The sequence below is a fragment of the Petromyzon marinus genome, chromosome 23, assembly GCF_048934315.1.
Source record: "Petromyzon marinus isolate PM22_M1 ecotype Great Lakes invasive population chromosome 23, UKy_Petmar_22M1.pri1.0, whole genome shotgun sequence".
NCBI classification, from domain to species: Eukaryota; Metazoa; Chordata; class Hyperoartia; order Petromyzontiformes; family Petromyzontidae; genus Petromyzon; species Petromyzon marinus.
Window position 1 is genome coordinate 4,501,377 of NC_133689.1, and position 23,748 is coordinate 4,525,124.

Consider the following 23,748-nt stretch of genomic DNA (forward strand, 5'->3'; position numbering starts at 1 on the left):
ACTAGCTCTACGCTAGCCCTAACCAGCTAACCTACCAGCCACTTATACTAGCTCTACGCTAGCCCTAACCAGCTAACCTACCAGCCACTAATACTAGCTCTACGCTAACCCAAACCAACTAACCTACCAGCCACTTATACTAGCTCTACGCTAGCCCTAATTAGCTAGCCTACCAGCTACGAGTACGAACTCTAGCCCTAACCAACTACTGTACATTTGTGAAAACAAGTTTTATAGCTCATCGCATTCCTCCAGCATAAATATTCTGCTTCTGAACGAGCCTACCAACCACCTGTATTCGCTCTACTCCTCGCACTAACCAGCTATCCTACCTAGTATTAGCACTACCCCGAGCCCCCAACCAACTAACCAACGAGCCACTGGTATTGGTTCTACCCTTAGCCCTTACCAACGAGGCAACCAGCCACTAAGCATTAGCTCAACCCCCTCACTCCAACCATGTCGCCAACTGGTGTCCGCCCTAAGCCACGTCTCGTGTCCGCAAGATTAAAACAAAAATTCCACTGCGCCCCTTCCTTATCCGTTTGTTCCCAGCGAGTCGTCGACAGACACGAGAAGACAGCTACCCCCCCCCCCACCGCATCATGCAACGCGACACCCGAGACGCCTCTAGACCCGCGTGTTAATTGCTGACGTAAAGCGGGCCCGGGTGAATGGGCAGAAGCTTTAGCGCGATTATGCACCAATTAAATAATTAGGGTATCATGGCGATAGCCGATGAAACAAAACATCTCCAGGAATGCGCTCGATCTCACGAAAGGTCCTCGGACCGCTAAGCGCGGTCCCGGCAAACATGCTCATGGTTGAGTCAACGTTGAGTTGAGTTGCACGAACGTTGGACGAACGTTGGCCCAGTGTTCCGTGTTCAGTGGGGTGAGGCTCGGGTAGAGCTAGGATGGGAAGCCACAATGCATTAACGTGGCCACGTTTACTACTGGACGTCTGTGAAAAAAAAGCTTCATAGTTCATCGGATTCCTCCAGAATTATTAAATATTCTGATTCTGATTAACAGGTTGCCAGAGGACGGTGGGCCTACATGACTGGGCACTGCAGCGACATCCATTGTTTTACTGTACTATGCTGTCACGGAAATGCTCCCCCCTCCTTCACCAACCCTGCACTTGCCCAGCGTGGTGAAGTATGGTCAAATATCCACACGGAGTACTCATCCAGCAGTGTATTTACAAACGCGCCCGTATATGTGAGCACGATTGATGAAAGTCCATGCGCGGCGGTTAGCCGTATTCAGTATGTGCATTGCGTAAATGATGAAGAGTCGAGAGTGCACGTTCAGCGGCTGCAACGGGAGATCCGGAGCGCGGACACTGACCGGGGGGTTCACGAAACGTACGTTGGAAAGTGGGCAAAGAAGACGCGTGGGGCGAGAGACGCACGCTTGGAGTTAAACCGAGAGAACGAGAGAAGAACGCGCGGTTTAGAGAAGAAACGCGCGCAGGTTAATGACGCGGTCCACACTATTGAGAGCGGCAGGTGATGGATGTGGGCACGATGCAAGCGACATCGTCGAAGGGATGACGGACGACGGTGGTAGATGAGATTTTGTTGGACAGCCATTGTGTGCGGATACGTCCGCGAACGCCGTGCACACAACTCGACGCTTGTTGCTCTCGACAGCGGTGGCACGTGTCGAGTGCGAACGGAAAGCTGCGAACAAAAGACGGCTGAAAATAGAGATGGGACTGCTGAAAATAGAATGCTCACCAAATCCGAGTGTGAAAGTAACGACACTTTTTTTTGTACACTCGGCTAAGACGGCGCGGTACTTGGGCATGGTTCAAACACCGTTTATAGATGTACATACCCCCGCAACCCCCTCCAATTATTCCAAAAGTTTTGCACCCTGTATGTGATGGGTCACAATCGTTTAACAGCTTAACCTCCCAAGCTGCGTGGAGTTGACAGAGCCCCATCGTTTGACGGGGAATGCTCCCATCAATCATAACATCTGATAAACCAGCTGGTATCGGTTTGAAGCGTGCCCGGTTCTGCTTGATGAAATCCAGAAGGTTGGAACCGGACCAGACTTTACCTTCACATATCGGTGCTGGAAGGCCAAATAGGCTGATCGACTAAACGCATATATAATTGTAAAGCTACGGTTCTGTAAGACTATGAAACAAACTCAACACGCCCGTCAATAACACTGTTGCATTATAAGGATACAATATATAACTTGGGGCAATGTTATATATTATACCATTGACGAATGCGTTGATATTTATTATTATTTAATATGCATGTGGGCCACTGCCTATGCAGCAACAGCTGCAGCACCGGCCCATTTGTATAAATACAGAACGGTGGTATGTTTACTCAGTCATTCACCAATGACTATCCACAAGCGAGCAATTACTTTTTTTATAATATTGGCTGTTTTGCGATCAGAGATGTATTTTACAATCTGCTAAACCAGCAGTAGAGGTCACATTTAGCGAACCTGACTGCTGATGAAACCCGTAAAGTCGACACCCCAATCTGCAGTTTGCTTTCTCAAACAATCAGAATCAGAATCTGTGTTTATCCTCGAGGAATCCGATGAGCTATAAAGCTCTTTTTAAATAGATGCCCAGTAGGGGCACGGGGTAAGAGTTAGAAAGGTCTATGAGCCCCCCTCCCCCCCCCCCCACACCGTTTTCACCACCAGACACTGACCAAAATGGTGAAGTATGGCGAACATCCCCGGAGTGTGGAAGCCTTCATCCAGCAGTAGATTGATTATTGACCCCTACAATCATATAAACTGTTATTGTTGTATTCTGCAGCGGGGTTCCGCGTGATTGCTCCAGGCACTAGATGCCGCTAAATCCACAATAACCTTTTTTTACGATCGATTTTCGGACAATCTATTGAATGACCCTTGGAAGGGGAGGCGGAGGGGGGAGCTGTGTGGGTGGTGATGGGTGGGGAGCGATGGTTGGGTGGTTCCACGGCCAATAATTAATGTTGAGCGCAGAGAGTTGGAAGTGGCGAGAGAAGGAGTTTCTCAAGACCATCACTTCATCGCTTTGGGGCATGGCAAGGGTAGGGGCCGGGGGTGGGTGGTTGGGTGGGGAGCTCTGTGGAGAGGGGTGTGGATTTATCCCAGACCGCGAGACTCTTGAGTCTTACGGAAACGCTGACGTCAAAGAAAAGCAGCCAGAAGAAAAAGTAGACAAAAAAACAAGGCGGATAACTTTTTTTATTTGGGGGGGGGGGGGAGAGAGGGTTCTGGCAAGGAGCGAGAACTGTTCAACAGCCCCTGCGAGATCGGGAACACGCTCGCTCGCTATTCCCGCTTGCGCGACACACGGGAAGGGGCATGACGACGCGAAGAGTTCCATAGTCGGCGAAACTTTTTTTGACGGACGCGTGGACGCTCCCCCCCCCCCCCTACTCGCTCGCTCGACTCCACCCGAGTCATTTTTTTTTCTTTTCTTTTTTGGCAACTTCAAACTCTTGAGAGGGCCGGGCAAAGGGGGATATATTTCGAGACAAAGTAAGAACAGAACTTCTGACTGGCTTGCTTCACTTACCACGCACGAGCTTCGCGGACTAACGGCGAGCGCCCCACTCTCATCGCCTCCGCAGACGCGCATCCAGCAGTGAGTGGTCGCGCGTGGACCATTTTGTTACGTTCCAAGGCGCTGGATATTATTCAAGAGAGAGAGAAGCTCCTCTCCAGGTTGAAGGACCCTCTGGCCGGAGGAGCTATCTCCATGCGCCCCGCGCACTAGCTTAGCAGGACCGTCCATCACGATCGCCATGGGCACTCTCCGGATATTCATCTACCTGGGAGCCGTGTTCCTCTCGCCCTGTCTGTCCACCTTCTCGTCCTCGGCACGCTATCACCCGCAGTCTTCGTCCATCAGCCACGGGCAGCTGTCATCAAGTCGCCCCGCCAGCAGACACAGGTAAAATAAATCGCTTTGCATTCATTACGCTTCAAGTCTATGACCACGCCGCCCTGAACGCGCTCCTATCGCTCAGAAAGCTGAGCAGGATTTTCGAGCCTGGATAGTCGGTCGCTCTTATTAGACGGGTGACCGACGTGCATAGCACAGGTGTTACGGACTGCGGGGACGTGCTGTGGGCGGTGCAGGAACATCTAATGTTGTACTGTACCTGTATGCTCCAACGTCTGTGCTCCCCACCTTTCCCGACTGCCCGTGCTGACTGGCGTGGTGAAGTAAGGTAAACAAACATCATCGAAACGGCTCGCATTGCCCGGAGAGGCCTTCATCCAGCAGAGGACTTACAAAGGCCTCACAATGAACGTGGAGACATTTAAACGCCGTGCAGCAGTTACCGATCTGGGAAGCTAAGCAGGTTTGAGCTTGGTTAGTACTGGGGTGAGAGGCTGTCTGCAAATATCTGGTGTTGTCCACCGGCTGGTGGTGCGAGATGGCTAAGGACGTGGTGGACAGCAATGGATTATTCAATCGATCTGTGCGGAGCTTTTAAGGTGTTCCTCTCGCATACGTTTGGCGATGTTGTCCAGGCTCTTCGGTTTCCTCCCCCCCCCCCCAAACGAAAACAAATTCTCGTTAATCGAACCGGCTAATCAATCCTCGCCTGGTACGCAGGAGGCCGTGGGTTCGATCCCGACTCTGACGCCTGCTGCTGTATATTAGGAGTTTGCGGTGTCTCTCTCCCCGTGGTCGCGTGGATTCTTCTCCGGGTCCTCCGGTCTCCCCCCTCCACATTTGAAAACACGCGTTTAGAGTATCTGGCTGCTATGCATTTCCACTTGATAAGCCACTTCGTTGAGCTATCATTTGTGGCCAGGTCGCTTCTGATAAAGAGCTACATAGCTCAGTGGGCCTTACCTGGTAATATAAAATAAGTTAGGACATCCAATGTAGCAAGGGCTCTCTTTTAAAATGAATCTTGGGAACTCAGTGAAGTTGTCCTGCGTAAAACATAGTGGATGATTATATAATGGCACAATAAAATGCTCTTAAGCGAGAACCAATTAAAAAATAATTCTCTGACACACTGGGGTTGGAGTGTCCCGGGCTGGCGATTGAATTTTGTGAATGATAGCGACAACAAAAAACAAGACTTTAACGTTACGGTCCGCTGTGTCATTACGGCACTTTAGTCACGTGACTGAAGCAGGAGGAGGATTTCTCCACAACTCTGCCAGTGCGCCTGTTGATGCTGGTTGTAATCACTGGCAAAACGTCGTACTCGAATTGTAAACGTTGTTGTTTTACTCGCTGAACTTGCAGCGAACCGGTATGTTTTTGTTTACGTGACAAACATTACTAATTGGCTATGTCGGGTGGTGGCGGGTTTAACGACACATTTATGGAATATAACCCCCAAAAACCCCTCTATTATGGGCCATGTTTAATTTAAGCAAGGTCTTGACCATTTCTTTTGACAAGTGAATGATTTGCGCGGTAGGATTCCATAACTTTCAGAAATGGGACGGTTACGTATGTGTTCTGTACAGCATGCCTATAATAAAAGTGCAGGTTATGTAAGAAGTGTAATATAAATCGTGATAACCCGCAAGGGCTCACAGCTTTTTGTTGAGAGTCGGTGGATGAACTGCATTGAGTAAACGAATACACTCATTGAGCAGCCAGGCGTTTGAATTATAACACAATGTGATATTTTCAACATAAAATAAATGTGGATTATCAAGTCCTGTTTTTTACTTCTACAGCGTAGAGTACCCCTCGTAATATTAACTCACTTATTGAGTTTGGCGGTGGGTGGTATTGATTTTGCTTCCCATGCGTGCCTTCATGTCCCAATGCTCGGGGTGAACAACGCTTGTCACATTGGTCTTCACCTACCTGTACTGACCAACGTGGTGAAGTATGGTCAGATAACCACCCCACCCCCTTCCACGACCCGTGCGGCATGGAGAGGCCCTCACCCAGTAGTGGATTGAACAAAAAGAGGGCTGTCGTATATTAGTCATCGTCGCGTTGCTGACAACAATTGGGCCAACATGGACATTTGTCAAGATATGCATCTGAGACATTGTCCATCGACGGTGTTACGTACACGTTCGTGTGGCCACTTAAATCTAAGTTATAGACATATTTAACCGATGTAATGCCCTTACCGCGCACTTCCGATTAGCACGGTCGGCTACGTGCTGTATGAAAGATGTTCAACATACATACAATGGCAATGAGATTACAAAACAAAATCATAGCTTCGTCACTTATCCAAGCTAAAGTGGCACGGTTGATTTAACAACTCGTATCTTGAGTGTCTGGCACTCCAAGCACCGCGACTTCGTCAGCAACAGTCGCTGGATTATTGGCCAGATGGCGCCCCGTAGTGGAACCGACGTCGAAAAGCCTTTGAAGTGCATTCGTTGTGTCACACACACACACAGACACGTTGCGAAACTACAACGCCCAGGGAGGGCCTGGTGGCAACGCGCGCGCCTGTGATCCAGCGCTTTGGAGGCAAAGAGTTGGTGGATCGCGTAGAGATTTGTAAAACTCCCAAACCCCGCTGGGTCGTGGGATGGCCAGGAGATGGCAGCACAGCAAGTGGACTCTTTTAACCTGTCTTTTTGAGTGTTATCCCCTAGAATCCGTGGTGAGTGTTTTGTTGTTGTTGTTTGAAAAAGGAATTGATATCACTCAGTGCAGGACCCTCCTCAAAACGTCTCAATGCTCTGCGAGGCTTTCCGAGATACACACGTGACAAGTGGCACGGGTACATGTTTGACATTGATTGAAAGATGTATGCATGTATGTTGAACTTCTTTCGCACCGTACTTAGCCAACCGCGCTAATCGGGGGTGCGGGGTAAGGACAACACCGCTATAGACAGAAAAGCAGTTTTAAATAAATTATTTTAAATGTTAAATTAAAGGTGCATAAAGTTAATATACATCTCATCATCATCATCCAGTGTTGTGTCCGTAGACAGGTCAGAGGCACACTTGTCTTTAACATGAAACAGGCGGATTTAGCCACAACTCTGGTTGTCCGCCCGATGATGCTGTTTGTAAAAAACTGGCGAAACGTCGTACTCGAATTGTTAATGTGGCGGGTGTTACTCTCCAACACACCGGTGTGCTGCACGAGTAACGAATTGCCATGGTTTGTTTTTTGTTTACGTGACAAACCTTTCTAATTGGCTGTGTCGGGTGGTGGCTGGTTTCACGACACACACTTATATTTACGCGATATAACCCAAAAAAAAGCCGCTCCATGATGGAGGCACGCGTCTTCCCCGCTGTGTTCCCCTGTCGCCCACTACTCTCGTCACCTGCACGCGCGCCCTTCCTTGCATCGATCACGACTTTCCCTCCTCGTGGTATTTCCCCACGAGGAGGGGGGGCGTCTTCCCTCGATCACCTCCTTCAGCTCATTCCCTCCAACCACTACCCACGCGATTCCAGATTATTCTTCCGAATATATGTCTATGGGTCTCTAGGTCCATGGGTCGCTATGCAAAGACTGTGCATGGTCTCAATGGGTGTCTGTGTGTAAGCTTGTGGAAATGTATGAGTCATTACGTAAGTCCATCATGCATCCCTGTGTCTTTGGGTCACCCGGCAAGTCTGCGTAAGTCGATGTGTCTCCGCGTAAGTCGATGCGTCTCCGCGTAAGTCGATGGGTCTCTGTGTGAGTCGATGTGTCTACATGTACGCCTATGGGTCTGTGTAAAAGTCTATGGTTCTCCGTGTAAGTATATGGGTCTTCGTGTCGTCTGTGGGTCTCCATGTAATTCTATGGGTCCCTTTGTAAATCTATGCGTTTCCGTGTAAGTCTACGGCATGCATCAATACAGAGTTCTACCCCTAAATTCGCCTTCTCTGGACGAATAATCCCCTCTGTACGTTTGATAAAGCAGACCCCCATCTCTTCCCCAATGCTGCAGATGCGCATTATCTCATGACCGGGTGCTACAATCAAGTGCTTACAGGAATTGACCGCATCTGGTAATTGCTCACTCGCTCTCTCTCTTCATCTCTCAGTTTCGATTGAACGCTTTCGTGACTGCAAGGATTCATCTTCTTTGGTTCTTTCGGTAAAGTCACTTAGAATGAGAATACAATAATAAAATAAAACAATAAAATTCTCACGACGTTTCGGCCACAACACAAGTGGCCTTCTTCAGGTGAAAGGAACAAACCTGTCGGGACGACAGAGCTCTGTCGTCCCGACAGGTTTGTTCCAGAGCTCTGTCCTCCCGACAGGTTTGTTCCTTTCACCTGAAGAAGGCCACTTGTGTTGTGGCCGAAACGTCGTGAGAATTTTTTTGTTTTATTTAATTATTTTATTCTCATTCTACGTGACTTTACCGAAAGAACCAAAGAAGATCTCTCAGTTTGTTTGTGTGTGTGTGGTTTTTTTTAGCGAGCAGCCTCTAAATTTAGAGCTCATGCCTCTATCGCATTGATTGTTTCTCTTAGTCATTTATACAGCCCCCCCCCCCCCCCCCATGGGAGAGAGTGACTGCAAGGGCAACGCACACTGATGGCTGTGGCCTCAACAGCATCCGATGGACGGACCGCCTCTCGGGGCCTCTTTGTGCAGGAACACCGGAGGAACCCCTTTTATCCGTAGCGATACGGTACAAACAATATCGCGGATCCCCATTATCCGCGAGGTTGTCCGCGATTTCGCTCCGTTCGTCCGTGGGTACATTGTTGTGGATGATCGCGGATACTAGGAAGAATTAGGAGCCACTGAGACCCATTTGGCGCGGTTGGCGCGACAGAATGAGTCCGTGGAATAATTGGAGAGGGTGCAAGCGTGAGTCCTATGCAGCCAACGGCAAGCAATGCCACACAATGAACAATCAATGGCTTGAGATGAGTTGGCATGGGATATAGCGTGGGGTCGAGCATGGAAAGGAAATCGATATTATATTTATCGACTCCGGTTCCATAGTTCCTCAGACGGGGCAAGCACACACCCAGGGTCATTGGGCATGGCACACACACACACCTACTTTTACATGAGGTTTGTTTTGGGTTAGATCGAGTAAAGGTATAGGTAAACCCACCACCACCCGACACAGCCTATTAGTAAGGTTTGTTGCATAAACTGACAGATGCTATGAATCATTGTGTGTGTGTTAACCATGGTGGTAGTGTAGTGGTTAGAGCACTGCACTACAAACCTGGCCACCCGGGTTCGATTCCCGCTCACGGCTAACACCGGTGACGATAATCTTAACCGGTCCTGGGCCTCCCCTAGGTCGACTCAACCTCAAATAAGTACCTGGTGCGACGTTTAAAAACATTGGCACTCGGGAGACAAAAGGAGGCCGGGCGTGGTGCTGGCCACCCACCCCCTCATGCGCTGTGCCGGCCTTCATAGGTGCTCGCTAACAGCACTTGCCCCAACAGTCTGTTGAGGTTATACGGGGGATCTTTGTCCGTCTGCCCGTCCAAACCAGGAACTGGTGCGCGTACATGGTGAGCAAGACGGTGACGTGCCCGGCGGAGGATGGCGTGGAGACGTTTGTCAAGGCCGAGTACCATACCTGCATGTGGGGTCATCTCAACTGCCAGCGCGCCGTCACGTACGTACACACAACAACAACGCCGCCAACACCCGCCGTGTTGGCGGCGCCTGTGCCAGGCCAGGTGCACTTTGAGGCTATCACGCAAAGTGTCGTCGGCTCGTTGATAGGAGGTCACGGGACGGTCGAACGTTGCATCATCGTTCTCTCCCCATGATCACTCACGAGGCCGCCAAAATCGCATTGGCAGGGCCTGCCCCCCTGTGAATCACATACTCTTTTGGCGAGGTGGTAAGTGCGATATAAGTTGCATTCAATTTCCGTTTTCTGCTCACATCTTAATGGTAACGATGAGAATAAAATTGTTCCGTGGGCTTTTTGAACTGGACCTTATAAACAGACGCACCATCTCCGCGCAAGTTCGTGCCAGGTCCGTCAAGGGCAAGTATCTCGGGATATTGATCTATATCCTGGCTACGTTGCTCTGCAACTTCCAGTAACTGGCATAAATTCAAACTCTCAAAGCAAGTCAAGTGCGGGAGTGCGCGCACTCCCAGACAGCTGCTATACCCTCCATTGGTGGCCCCATGGCACAGCCCTCCAAGGCCACAGTGTGGTCATGAGATGTTAACTGCCTCACCTGGTATACATGAGAGTGTGGGTTCGATCCCGACCCCTGACACATGTATATTTCAAGTTTGCATGTTCTCCCCGTGGTCGCGTGGATTTTTCTCCGGCTCCTCCGGTTTTTCATTCCAGATTTAGAATCGACACGCGTGTATAGTATTTGACTGCCATAAATGTCCACGTGATGATAAGCCACTTCGTTGGGCTATCACTTGTGGCCAGGTCGCTTCTGAAAAAGAGCTATATAGCTCAGTGGGCCTTACCTGGTCAAATAAAAAAAAATGTTAATAGTTTATTTCAATTTCCTCGCTGTTGGTAGCAGCTGCCAATCTGCTGCGGGTCAGGATAGCCAAGGCTGTGATTTTGACCTCTTCAGTTTGTAACCCCCTCCCCAAGTATACACATAGACGTTTCTGGCATGGCAGCCCTTACTAAGATGTATTGCTTTGGTTGCCCATCGTAAATGAATAAATTACTTAAACATCGAGCCCTGTAATTTAACTCGGTTGAGTTGTTTCCCCACGTCTTCTATACAGAACAGGCCTGCGATACAAGTGGGTGTTCACGTGGGATTATGCTGTAATTGGATTCAACAATGTGTTTCAACTCCACTCATCCATCTTCCCCATACGAGGATTATTTACGCGGTGCTCAAAATGTAACTGAACAATGCAGATGCGATAGGAATCCATATTGCATTGCATCGGCTTCACGTCGCTTATTCTGTGATCGTAATCATATAACCCAGCGGTGTATCGTTTGCCTGCAGGTATCGTACCTTTGTACGGCCACAGTACAAGATTGCCTACAAGACGGTGAATGAGATGGAGTGGCGCTGCTGCCCGGGCTACAGCGGGAACGGCTGCACCGACGGCCCCGCGCCCAGCCAGGGAGACACCTCATCATCCTCCTCGTCGTCATCCTCATCACCCTCCTCCTCCTCGTCGTCATCCTCATCACCCTCCTCCTCATCCTCATCACCGTCTTCCCCAGGCTCGGGCCAAGCGAGGCCGAGCAACGGGGCCTCTGGCTCCCTCTTCCCAACCAGGAACGGCGGAGGCTCACGGCCGGCGGTGGTAGGCGTCCCCACGGCGCACCGGCCTGGAAGCCTGGGCCCGGCGCCTAGGCCCGATCGACCATTGCAGCGCCAACGGCCTGGTGGGCTGGTGCCGCCGCAGCAGCATCCACACCCTAACGGTGAGTGGGAGAGTGAGACTTCTGGCGAACGTCAGGGCAGGGTTGACATTGGGCGAGGTTAAACGCGGACATCGCCAAATGCAACCGTCGGCATGAAACGCCCACAGGACGCGACGTCCTGAGATATCGTCGCCGTTATGATGCCTTGTGTCGGTCACCCCGGAACTCGTGAGTGGCGGTGGACAAAAAAAGTACTGGCTTCTCTAATTAACTCCAATTTTTTTTTTCCGGAATGGTTATCATTAGCCATAAAAAAACTATCCGCTGCTGGACGAAAGCTTCCTCAAGTCTGCAAACAACTTTTATTGAAATAAATGGCAGCACTTATGTGAATATAAAACGTTGAATTGGAAAGCTCCTCATTGAGTACTAATATGTCATTGCATAACATTGCAAGTTAATTCATAATAAAGGTTTTTGGGTTAGATCGCGTTATTTATAAATGTGTCGTAACCCTCCACCACCCGACACGGCCAATCAGCAAAAAAAGTGTCACGTTGACAAAAGACAAATAATTCACTACTTTAGCCCACCGGTGTGTTGAAGAGTGAATCCACAACATTTACAGTTTGAGTATGACGTTTCGCAGGTAATTACATCCAGCATCATCGGGCAATTCGCCAGAATGGTAAAGCCCTCGCTTGCTCCCGGTTTTAAATAGAGCAGCAGGGTGACGTCATCATTTAACTCATTTCAGGTGCAGTGATTTGAGGCGGAGGGGGGGTATAGTTATTATATAATCGATTAGTAAGCAGTCAATGGTTATGATTAGTAATGAGTTGTAGATTAGTAATTAGTTGTAATGTGTGTTAGTGATTATATGCTATGTTAGTAATCCGTTAATTAGTATGTGTTTCCCCTATAAGAAATTGTAATGTGTATTATTTAATAATACGCTTCCAGGCCGCACTAAGCCTGTAGCTGTCAGAGCGATTAAAGTTATTTTTATTCCTCTCAATTTCAATGGATTCTCTAATTAGTCTTTGTCAGTAATAATTAGTTTTACACAACACTTCAACGTTATCAAAATCAATTGAGTGTCCTTGTTGACAAGCATGTTCTGCCACTGCCGACAGTTGTGTTTGAGATAATTTAATATTTCTCTGATGTTCTTTTAGTCTTACGCTGATGTTACGTCCCATCTGTCCAATATAGCATCTGCCACATAAACAATTAATCCGATATACACCTTCTGTTGATAATTTAGGTAATGCAAGTTGTGCCTGCTGTGGCCTTGAATTAAATACTGATGTCCGTGCTATTAGTGTCTATGGCTATGCCTTGGTCATGGTTATCCATATCAAAGCTTACTTGTGTGTGGCAAGCAGTGTATGGGACTTTTCCATGTGTAGGGTAAGTGTCGGGAACTGTTCTGAATTCTCACCTCATTTTAGTGGCTCTTGCAAAACTGGCGAGCACATTACACGTTTCAGCAGTTTAATGGACAATGCATATATTATCAGAGTTAGTTTTTTTGTTTGCATTTTGACCACAAGTATTGTGGTTAAAAAGGTTTTAGTTTTGTTGCCAGAAAAAAGGGGAAAAACCCTATTATTATATTTTGGTACTGGCAAAGGAGGTCTAATGATGTTTCAGTAATTGGCTGAAATTATTCGGCACACGACGACACAGAAATTGATACCTCACACTCAGAATGCGCGCACTGAATTGTGCACGCGAGGCTTTCGTATTTTCTTCGTTTGTGCAAAATAAATGCCAACGACATGCAAATAGTATTCCCCTTCGCAGGACGGGTCCCGGACAACCCCCACGGTGACAAAATCACCCGGCTGGAAAACGAGGTGCACCGCCTGGCAGAGGCGTTCGGCACCCTGCAGTCTACGGTCAACGGCCTCAAGCTGACGCTGGAGGAGGACTCGAGCCAGCTGCGCAGCCTCATCATCAACAGCAACGGCCACGGCAAGGAAGGCTTCCGCCCACCTGTCAACACGCTGGGACATGACACCCACCACCCGGAGGCCGCAGTCCGGGGTGCCGTCACCGACGTGGCCGTCGCGTGGCGGCCATCTGATGTGCTCGGCAGGCTCGACAGGTTCAACGACACCCTCCGGCGAAAGGCCACGGCCCTGGATCAAATCCAGGGGCTCGTCCGGAGCCAGGATGCGAGGATCGATGACTTGCTGCGCAAGGTGAAGGCGTGTAATGAGCCATGCCCGCCCGACCGTGGCGGCGGCGGCGGGTCGGCATCGCGGCCGGGCGGCGTGGGCACTGGTTCTGGTGGTGCGAGAGGCGATGTCAGAAATCCAGGCTCGAGCCAACCTGGGGGTCCAGGGCAGTGGCTTCCAGGAGGCACAGGAGATGGAAACATGGAACAAGGCACTGGGACCGACGGTCAACATAGGCCGGGCAGCACAGTTCCCAGATACCCTGGAGGCCCAGGTTTTTCCACGCCGAGAGGTGCAGGGCAAGGACAGGCTTGGGTCCCAGGTATAGGTTCAGGAGATCAGGTGGGTGTTGGCCATGGATCCACCATCCCAGGTGGTACAGGCACCGGTCACACTTGGAGACCGGACTCTGCTGTTGGTGGAGAAGGAGGTGGAGTTGGTGGTGGAAGCCAATCTGGAGGACCAGTGTTTGTGATTCCAGGAGGAAGAGGGTCAGGCGATACATTAGGACCAGGGACTGGAGGAGGAGGTCAACTGAAGGTTGATAGTCCTGGGTCTAGCTACCCAGGGGGTCCAGGCCTTTATACGCCAGGAGGTACAGGGTCAGGCCAGGGTGGAGTGGGTGGCCCAGGAGATAGATTTGGGGCTGGAGGTGGTGTTGCTGGCCCAGGAAGTAGAGTTGGTGGCCCAGGAGGTGTAGTTGGAGGCCCAGGAGGTGGAGTTGGTGGCACAGGAGGTGGAGTTGGTGGCCCAGGAGGTGGAGTTGGTGGCCCAGGAGGTGGTGTTGGTGGCGCAGGAGATAGATTTAGGCCAGAAGCTGGAGTTGGTGGTCCAGGAGGTGGTGTTGGTGGCCCAGGAGATCGATTTAGGCCAGGAGGTGGAGTTGGTGGTCCAGAAGGTGGAGTTGGTGGCCCAGGAGATAGATTTGGGCCAGGAGGTGGAGTTGGTGGTCCAGGAGGTGGTGTTGGTGGCCCAGGAGATAGATTTGGGCCAGGAGGTGGAGTTGGTGGTCCAGGTGGTGTTGGTGGCCCAGGGGATAAATTTGGGCCAGGAGGTGGAGTTGGTGGCCCAGGAGGTGGTGTTGGTGGCCCAGGAGATAGATTTGGGCCAGGAGGTGGAGTTGGTGGCCCAGGAGGTGGTGTTGGTGGCCCAGGAGATAGATTTGGGCCAGGAGGTGGAGTTGGTGGCCCAGGAGGTGGTGTTGGTGGCCCAGGAGATAGATTTGGGCCAGGAGGTGGAGTTGGTGGTCCAGGTGGTGTTGGTGGCCCAGGAGATAGATTTGGGCCAGGAGCTGGAGTTGGTGGCCCAGGAGGTGGAGTGGGTGGCCCAGGAGGTGGAGTTGGTGGCCCAGGAGGTGGTGTTGGTGGCCCAGGAGATAGATTTGGGCCAGGGGGTGGAGTCGGTGGTCCAGGAGGTGGAGTCGGTGGCCCAGGAGGTGGAGTCGGTGGCCCAGGAGGTGGAGTCGGTGGCCCAGGAGGTGGAGTTGGTGGCCCAGGAGGTGGAGTTGGTGGCCCAGGAAGTGGAGTTGGTGGTCCAGGAGGTGGAGTTGGTGGTCCAGGAGATAGATTTGGTCCAGGAGGTGGAGTTGGTGGCCCAGGAGGTGGAGTTGGTAGCCCAGGAGGTGGAGTTGGTGGCCCAGGAGGTGGAGTTGGTGGCCCAGGAGGTGGAGTTGGTGGCCCAGGAGGTGGAGTTGGTGGCCCAGGAGGTGGAGTTGGTGGCCCAGGAGGTAGTGTTGGTGGCCCAGGAGGTGGAGTTGGAGGCCCAGGAGGTGGAGTTGGTAGCCCAGGAGGTGGAGTTGGTGGCCCAGGAGGTGGAGTTGGAAGCCCAGGAGGTAGTGTTGGTGGCCCAGGAGGTGGAGTTGGTGGCCCAGGAGGTGGAGTTGGTGGCCCAGGAGGTGGAGTTGGTGGCCCAGGAAGTGGAGTTGGTGGCCCAGGAGGTGGAGTTGGTGGCCAAGGAGATAGAGTTGGGGGTCCAGGTTCTAGTTACCCTGGGGGTCCAGGAGGTACGGGATCTAATCCGACTTGGGTACCAGGTACAGGGAGTACATCAGTTGGGTCAGAACAGTTAGATCTAGACGAAAATTTTGGTTCAAAGGACACAATTCAGCCTGGAGTTCATGGAGAGCCACAGTTCAAAACACCACCGCCTCCCAGAGGATCACACCCGGGAATTAACACCATCAATCATATTGATCAGGAAACCCTCGATCGAAAATTGTCCCAACTCAAAGGGGAAATTCTTCAAGAGATACAGTCGAAGATGCCACTAACTGCAGTAGATGCCAGCAGCTGTCCCTGTGACCCCGAGATCTTCGATCTCCGCGAGAGGCTAGAGGAGGGGCAGGAGTCGTTGCGACGAATGCAAGATCAGATCGCGGCTTCAAACTCTGGACAGAACCGTAAGTTCGGCGACATTCGTGCGCAGATCGAAATGCTCGCTCTGACGTCTCTATCTGACGGCGCCGCCGCCAACGGGCGGCCCTGCTGCGACTCAGTGCATGACTTTGACGGTCGACTCTCGGGCCTCGAGAGGAACATCTCGTCCGTGGCGGACGCTTACAGAGTGCTGAACTCCCGTCTGGACAACGAGCTGGCCGCAATTGCCGTCGCTCCGGAGGTGCTGCAGGAAGCCTCAGAGATGACGTTCCAAGACCGCCTTGCTGACCTGGAGGGCCGGCTGAACGCATCGGAGAAGAATGCAGAGGAGCACTGCCTCTACGCCCAGGATCTGCTGGAGACAAAATTGTCTGACCTCCAGGAGAAGCAGCGGGATGACTTGGACAGCGTAAGGGGAGACCTGGAAGCGCTGCGCGAGCTTGTCAATGCACTGCGGGGAACAGCGCACGCCGACCCCTCTGGTCCCGTGGACTCAGTTGACCTCTCTGATGACTTGGTCAACCTCCTTAACCATCGCTTCATTGATTTGGAGAGGAAACTGAACAAGACAATGTGGGAAGCTGTTCACAATGCCAGCGGCTCGGCGAGGCCCCACAGCAGTGGCCTAGACTTACCAGACAGCCTGAGAGATGCCTTGGATCAACTGGCGAGCGACGTAGATGGATTCCACATCCAGGAATTTGCCACGAACTTGTCGGCCATCACCAATGAGCTTAACACACTGAAGGCACGCCTCGATGGTGGCAATTACGAAACTGGCCTCGACACGGATGGCTTCTGCTCGGAGCTCTGTGAAGCAGAGGTGAAGAGGGTTTCGGAAAGAGTGGACTCTTGCGACGATAGATACCGCGAGTTGGCTGACAGAATAGAGGCAAACAGGCGGTACGCCACATCGCTTAATCACACGTTCAACCAGCGAAAACCGCAGCCTCCCACCACTTCTGGTGGACGTGGAAGCAGCGGCGGCGGTGGTGGTGATGGTGATGGTGTTGGTGGCAGCGGCGGCCGTGACACCAGCCGAGGTGGTGATGGCGGCGGAGGCTTCAGTGACAATGACAATGGTGAGGACAACGTGGCGGTCCACCTCACGTTCTTGCGGGGAGAGGTGAAGACACTCAAGGGGCAGGTGCACTCTCTCAACACAACACTGAAAGGGATGAACGACTCCCTCTATAATATCGGTTTTGTCGGTGTGAGTGACACGGAGGGCAACGCCGACAATGACGACATGAGCGCCAAGATCTCCTGGATCTTCCCAGGTGAGCGCCCTCCGATCCGAGGGCACGGCCGCATCATCAAGACCCTCGAGGGCGAAACGATAAGTTCACCCCCTGCCAAGGCCAACGAAGAGGGTGGCGGTGATGACGATGGTGGCTGCAGCGGCAAAGACCGGGAGAATTTCGAGCGGCGAATCGGCAGCCTGGAGGACATGTGTGGGAAGCTGACGTCCGTCGCCGGGAGCCTCGACCGGATCAAGGACGGCCTGAACAGGCACGTGACGGCGCTGTGGCAGTGCGTGAACAGCATGAACGTGACCCTGCGGACGCACGGCGAGGGGATTGACAGCCTGCAGGACGCGTGCGGTAACACCCGCACCGACATTGAGGATCGCCTGAGGTCCCTCAACGACACCATCTTCCAGATCCTGCACGACCCTCAGGATGTCTTCTCAGGTTTGTGGTAATCGATGGTCTTCGTCAGCTCGTTAAACTCCAGCTGCACCCCACTGGGACTTCGGTCACACAAATGATCAATGCGAATACTTTTTAAAACACTTTCAGAATCAGAATATGTATTCATACATTATGTATGTATATTGAAGTTATTTCGCACGGTACGTAGCCAACCGTGCGAATTGAGGTGCAAATACTTACAAAAACAAGCAATAAAAAAACAAAGTATAGGAAAGGTGAATAAATCACTTAAAATATACAAATAAAACGAAACTTTTAATTTTTTACCAGGTGGAAACAATGGGAGCGAGTTTATTAATGCCCTCTTGCCTCCTCTGTCCACCCAGCATTCTTGATGGGTTGCGCCGCCCTTAGTCGATCAAGCAGGTCCACGTGTGGCGAGCCAAAGAGCTCGGTACTCTTTCCAAGACGTCTGATCAGCGTGTAGAAGAGTAGGCCAGATACCATCTCGAGGGCGGCTCTCTGGAGCTCTCCCTAATCGAAGGCCCCTTCCGCCAGCAGTGGCATGACCAAGCAATTAGCGGGCTGCACCTGTGCCTTTACGCAGTGTTAAACCCACGGCATTTACGTTTGGTTGCATACATGCCGATTTTTCGCAGGACTTGGAGATTTCTCGAAGCCATCGCCTGGTGTTCCCGGACCCCCCGGCCCTGCCGGTCCTCATGGCCCCATCGGCCCTGCTGGCCCTGCTGGCCCACGGGGCCACCCAGGGGCCCAAGGACAACAGGGCCTCCAGGGAGAGGCAGGACCACCTGGCCTAGAGGGCCAACTCGGTGAGATCAAAGGGGCCGCAAAAGCTACAAATAATTACAATGACAGCAACAGAATAAAGCTTTAATTTTAACTTTTACAATAAATCGCAAACTACTGATCGCAAAACAAAAAGTTACGGGGCGTAAAAATAATTGTTACCGACAAAATAAATTAACTAAACAAATAAAATACAATTTAGACCCATTTATCTCAAGGGAATTTAAGTTTCATTTCCGATACAAGGCGCTTTCTGCATGAACTCAACGCATTTGTCAATAGCGTTGTTTAACTTTAAAAGTAAAAGAATAGAATAAATAGGGGACGTTTTTTTTGGGAAATCACTCTTCTTCATGGCACATAAATCATGGCCACTGTCCAAAAGTTGTCTATCATACGGAGGCCAAAGTTGCGTTCCGTTCTCTGCGCATCTCCACCGGCATTGTTCTACAGCAGTGGTTCTTAACCTGGGGTGTACGCACCCCCTGGAGGTGCGAATTGCTCTTTCTGGGGGTGCGAGACATGGCCAGATTTTTTTAGAAGGGAAATCATTGAAATACAAGTTAAGCACGGGCATGTAAGTGCAACTACTTTGTTTCATGAAACGTTTGTATTTATTAAGATTATCATTTTTTTACGATTGAGAACCAAAGGGGTGCAAGGCTGCAGTAAATGTTAAAAACCACTGCTCTAAAGAGAACCCAGTAAGCACATTCACTTCAGGCGAGTCACACACACCCAAGGGGCTGCCCATTTCCCACGTGTGACGGAGCGCTAGCCGTTGATCCACTGCCGGATTGAGGGCCGTGCAATATAGCGAAGTTCAAGTTGTGTGCCGCCTGCCCATACCCCCAACTCCCATCCCACACTCCCCGCCCGCCCGCCACGCTAACGAGGGGGTCACGCCGACGGCCGCGTGCAGGTGGTTGGGGCGCGCTCTCGGGCCCCGTGGCGTTCTCCGCCGCCGTGCGCGACCATCAGCCCGAGAACACCGTCATCAAATTCAGCCTCGTGCTCGTCAACGACGGAGACCACTACGACCCCAACACAGGTGAGCGCTCTCGTGGGAGGTGCACCAAGGTGTGGGTGAAGTGGGGGGGGGGGGGGGGGTGTTGGTGGGTGGGGGGTGCGGGCATGGGTTGGGGGGACTAAAATGGCCCACCACCGACGAAGTTTTTTGTGTCTGTGCAAGAGCGTGGAGTGGGGAGCGGTGGTGCAGCGGTTAGCGCGTCGCGCTACAAACCCGGCGACCCGGATTTCATTTCCGCTCACGGCCGCCGCCAGTGTCGATTATTTGAACCGGTCCTGGATCTCCCCTAGGTCGACTCAGCCTCACATGAGTGCCTGGTTGCGGTGTGTAAACATCAACAGGGAGACAAAGGAGGACGGGCATGGTGTTGGCCACCCACCACCTCGTGTGCCGTGCCGGCCTTCATTGGTGCTCGCTAAAAGCACTTGCCCCAACAGTCTGCTCCGGCTATACAGGGGATCTTTGTCTTTTTAAGTACGTGTGGGTGTAGTGTCGTGAGAAGTGGCAGCGTGGTGGTTCGCGATCTGCTCTACGAACCTGGCAATTAGAGTAAAATTCCCCGCTCACGACCAATACGAGTACCGGGCAATATTTGAACCAGTCCTGAGCTTCCCCTAGGTCGACTCAGCCTGAAGTAAGTGCCTGGTACGGTGTGTAAACATCAGCACCAAATCGTGAACTTGAGCATCGGTTGTTCAGCTGTAGGCGGCTCAAGTGCTCCGATGCAGCATTGCGAACGCGACGCTTGCATACAGCTACGCCACAGGCGTGACGGTCTTTGTTCCTTCCCCGCAATATTCACAGAATCCCACCCCTTTCTGACTACAATAAATGTCCACGTGATAAGGGGCCGTCCATAAATGACGTCACGCACCTGGGGGGGGGGTCAGACATTTGTGACGATGTGTGAGGGGAGGGGGTTTGAGAAATGTGACCTCTGCACATTAAATACGCACTACAATGACAATAGTTTGAAGCATGTTTTTTTTTTGGGTGGGGGGCAGCTTTGTGACGTCATATTTGAGGAGGGGGGGTGTGACTTTTTGTGACGCCGTGTGACGAGGGGAAGGGGTCAAAATCGTCCAAAATCGCGTGACGTCATTTATGTACGGCCTCTAAGCCACTTCATTGAGCTATCATCTGTGGTCAGGTCGCTTCTGATAAAGAAGATAATAGCCCAGTGGGCTGTAACTGCTCAGATAAAAACAAAGTTTGTCTTTACATGTTTTTTAAAGTGATTTGTTTACCTTTCCTATACTTTGCGCTCCAATCGTGTTTTTGTAGTGTTTGTTGCTGTAACGTTCTGACTTGCCCCTACTGGACATCAGCTTTATAGCTCATTGGATTCCTCCAGTAAAAATATTCTGATTCCGATACTGGACATCTGCAAAAACGAGCTTCATAGCTCATCGGATTCCCCCAGGTACAAATCAATATTCCGATTCTGAAATGTCCAATCGCCACCGTTCATCCTAGGCATTTTCACCGCGCCGGTGAGCGGCCGCTACCTCGTCACCTCGGTGCTGGTGCCGGAGAAGAACAACCACGTGTTCGCCATCCTGAGCCGCTCCAACAACTCGCTGCTCTACGTCGACTCCTCCGGCCCCCGGCCCGAGGAGATCGAGAAGACCCTGCAGGCCAAGCCGATGGCGGAGGAGGCCTCGCTGGGCCAGGCGGTCATCAGCGTCATCCTGCCTCTGGCCGCGGGCGACACGCTCTGCATGGAGCTGGTGGAAGGCCAGGTGCACGCCTCCGAGGACCCATACAGCACGTTCAGCGCAGCCCTCCTGTACGGCGACGAGTTGAGATAACCGCGTCCCGCCGCCGCCGTCGTCAGAGGAGGAGGAGGAAGCGTCCTCCGTATCGGAGGCGACGGGGCCTCCGCGAGCCGGGTCGTCGTCGCCGGCACGTTGAGATGAACCTTGGCGTCGTTTCGCGAAACGCCGACCAGCAGCCGTTCCCCTCTGCTTTCTCGAGAAGAGAAGTATCGTTGTTCAGATCAAAGAAATTGGGATACGGTTCGAGAAAAAAAATGTCCAGGCCGGTGAGATAGCGTTGCCGTCCTTTTGAATATAAATTATTGGAGTGGGTCTGCGCAGACGTGAGATTAACGACCGGGCCACTATTCCGGGCCAATGCGCAACAATAGTTGATATGCACCCTCGACTCTGCACCTCCGATTAGCACGGTTGGCAAAGTCCGGTGCGAAAGAAGTTCAACATCCACACACATACGACAGGTTTGTTGTGTTATTGCAGTCAATATAACCGCCATCGGCGTTGAACGCAGTTATTTCTTTATTTTTTGTACTTTTGATAACCAAAACAACCATGTGCACTGAATGCTTGTGCGTTTAATCTGCTGTGTCGGCATAGGAAGGGGCTCTTTTTTAAGTGGCACGTCTGTTTTTTAATTACACTTACCGTTTTATATGTATGTATTTAACTTAATGTTTCGCCACGGTATACCTTCCTGCTTTACACTTTGAACCCTTTTCATCTTTTACACAATTTAAATGTCGTAGACTCATTATAAAACCACAAACATGTCTTGTCTTTAACAAGCTATTTTCTTTCTTTTAAACGCACTGTATATTTTGCCGACAAGCAAAGCGCTCTACATATTTGCAAGATTGTTTTTGCCGCTGTGTTTTTAGTTCCAGGATGCGAGCCGTTGTCTGGCACTCGGATGTGGCGATTTTAATGTCGTTGCTTTGAACCCTCTCAACGGTAACATTACGATGCAATGCTGTCACAGCTTTCCTTCGTACACATTAAAACCTCTTGTTAAAGCGCTCATTAGACTTACACGTATGTACATTATTGACCAATCATCCTCTGAGCGATTCTCGACTATGTCCCCGGGTCTTGCCCGATGGCAGCACTTAATTAAAACAAAATTTCACCTCCGTTCCCATGTGCCGCTGGACGGGAGGTTACGGATGGGGCTTGGCGGCCATCGGCATCGTCGTGCCGCGTCATGCTGGACGTGGCTCGCATGGAGGCAGAATTCCAAGCAGCCGGCTGACGTTATTAGGCGATTGGTCGACTTAAACTCATTCATCCCAGCCCCGAAACATCTAACATCACCGGCTGTGTCTGGCGGAGGTCACACGGAGGGGCGCACGCAGCCAAACGAGGGCAAGTTGCCACTGCTTTGCAAACTACCCAGTGGACAGCCAATGAACAAACTTTTTTTTTATCACAAATCAAATCGCTATCTGTCAGAAAAATCGCAATTAGATATTTTCCCCAAATCGTTCAACCCTAAGCAATAGCATCATCAGCAGTAGCATCATCAGAAGCAGCAACATCATCAGTAGCAGCAATATCAGCAGCAGCAGAACGTGCCAACGTAGGCAATGTGGTTGGAAGTGCTTTGCACAGCGCTCCACGTGTAACGGAAAGGCCTGCTTAAAACTCACGTGGGGGGGGGGGGGGGCAACCGATGATGGCACTTCTTGCCGAGTCGTTACAACACGAGTGGACTTTCAAGATTTAAATTATTTTTTTCTCAAGCGTATATGCTTATAGAGGCGTTTCACTAACCAGTGGCTAGAATGGCTTCTCAAATGTAAAAAAACAAACAAATCCGTGATCATAGTTAAATTGTTTGCAACTATTGAATAAAGATATGAAATCTGCCTCGAGAAATCAACTTTATCCCACAACCCCGGCCTCCCTTTATGTGAAAGGCTCATTAACGCTGTCATAAAATAAAACCGCAGTGTCGCGACTCGCTCTGTAATTCAATGAGAAGGGGGGCGCCCTCTCCCTTTACCCCATGGATCCCTGCACGAGTTCAGCGTAATCTTCTGCGCCATGGTGACGAAGCACCACGTAGCTTGTAATCCAGCACTGCGGAGGCAGTAGCGAGGCTTGGTGGATCGCACACAGACGGGAGTCGAGGTGCCATGCCCTTGCTCGCCGTGAGATGCCGGTTACTGAGAACGCAAACTCCGCCTGTCCCATCTGTATTGGCGAGCGTTGCTCCCCTCTCACGTAAACAACGATTAACCATTAACACCTTCATGTCTAGAGGACTGCAGAGCTCAGGGACGGGGGGGGGGGAGTCTTCATACCTTGTCGTTCTCACTCTTCGAAAGCGAGCGAATACTGTGCGTGCACTACAAGTTGGAAGTTACTGAGAACGCCAAATTGACAACCAGAAAACGCTCACCGATAGGGGAGGTGTCAGGACTCTTGTTAAGCAAGGTCCTGGTGACACTGAGACACGTAGCCAAAACCATTGAGGTCCTGTGGGAGGAAACCAGAGAACTCGCAAGGCACACGACAGGATGGAGAACGAGCATCTCCTGGCCACCTTGCACCCACATATACGTTGTTGAACTTCATTCGTACCGTACGTAGCCAACCCGTGCCAATCGGGGTGTCGGGGAAGGACAACAAACAGAACACAAAAAAGCACATGCTTGCAATACTCGGTAAGC

At 51.2% G+C, this 23,748-nt stretch overlaps 1 protein-coding gene across 3 annotated transcripts; it reads left to right on the forward strand.

The window, feature by feature from the left end:
* The first annotated feature begins 3,110 nt into the window (after positions 1-3,110).
* On the forward strand, positions 3,111-22,941 carry LOC116945200 (uncharacterized). 3 transcript variants are annotated; one of them, XM_076068970.1, is made up of 8 exons: positions 3,111-3,933; positions 9,413-9,538; positions 10,875-11,302; positions 13,052-14,443; positions 14,501-17,497; positions 18,118-18,291; positions 19,191-19,319; positions 20,775-22,941. In XM_076068970.1, the coding sequence occupies exons 1-8, from the start codon at positions 3,785-3,787 to the stop codon at positions 21,107-21,109; spliced, it is 5,730 nt and encodes a 1,909-aa protein (XP_075925085.1). In that variant the 5' UTR covers positions 3,111-3,784; the 3' UTR covers positions 21,110-22,941. The 3 variants fall into 3 exon arrangements, with proteins under 3 accessions (XP_075925085.1, XP_075925086.1, XP_032815366.2); XM_076068971.1 differs by having other exon boundaries at positions 3,112-3,933; positions 13,052-14,680; positions 14,780-17,497; XM_032959475.2 differs by having other exon boundaries at positions 3,112-3,933; positions 13,052-17,497.
* Positions 22,942-23,748: the final 807 nt, after the last annotated feature.

Coding starts and splice junctions, on each gene's coding strand:
- LOC116945200 (XM_032959475.2), top strand. CDS start 3,785: ATGGGCACTCTCCGGATATTCATCTACCTGGGAGCCGTGTTCCTCTCG. Junction 3,934..9,412: donor CGCCCCGCCAGCAGACACAG/GTAAAATAAATC, acceptor CGTCCAAACCAG/GAACTGGTGCGCGTACATGG. Junction 11,303..13,051: donor GCAGCATCCACACCCTAACG/GTGAGTGGGAGA, acceptor TCCCCTTCGCAG/GACGGGTCCCGGACAACCCC.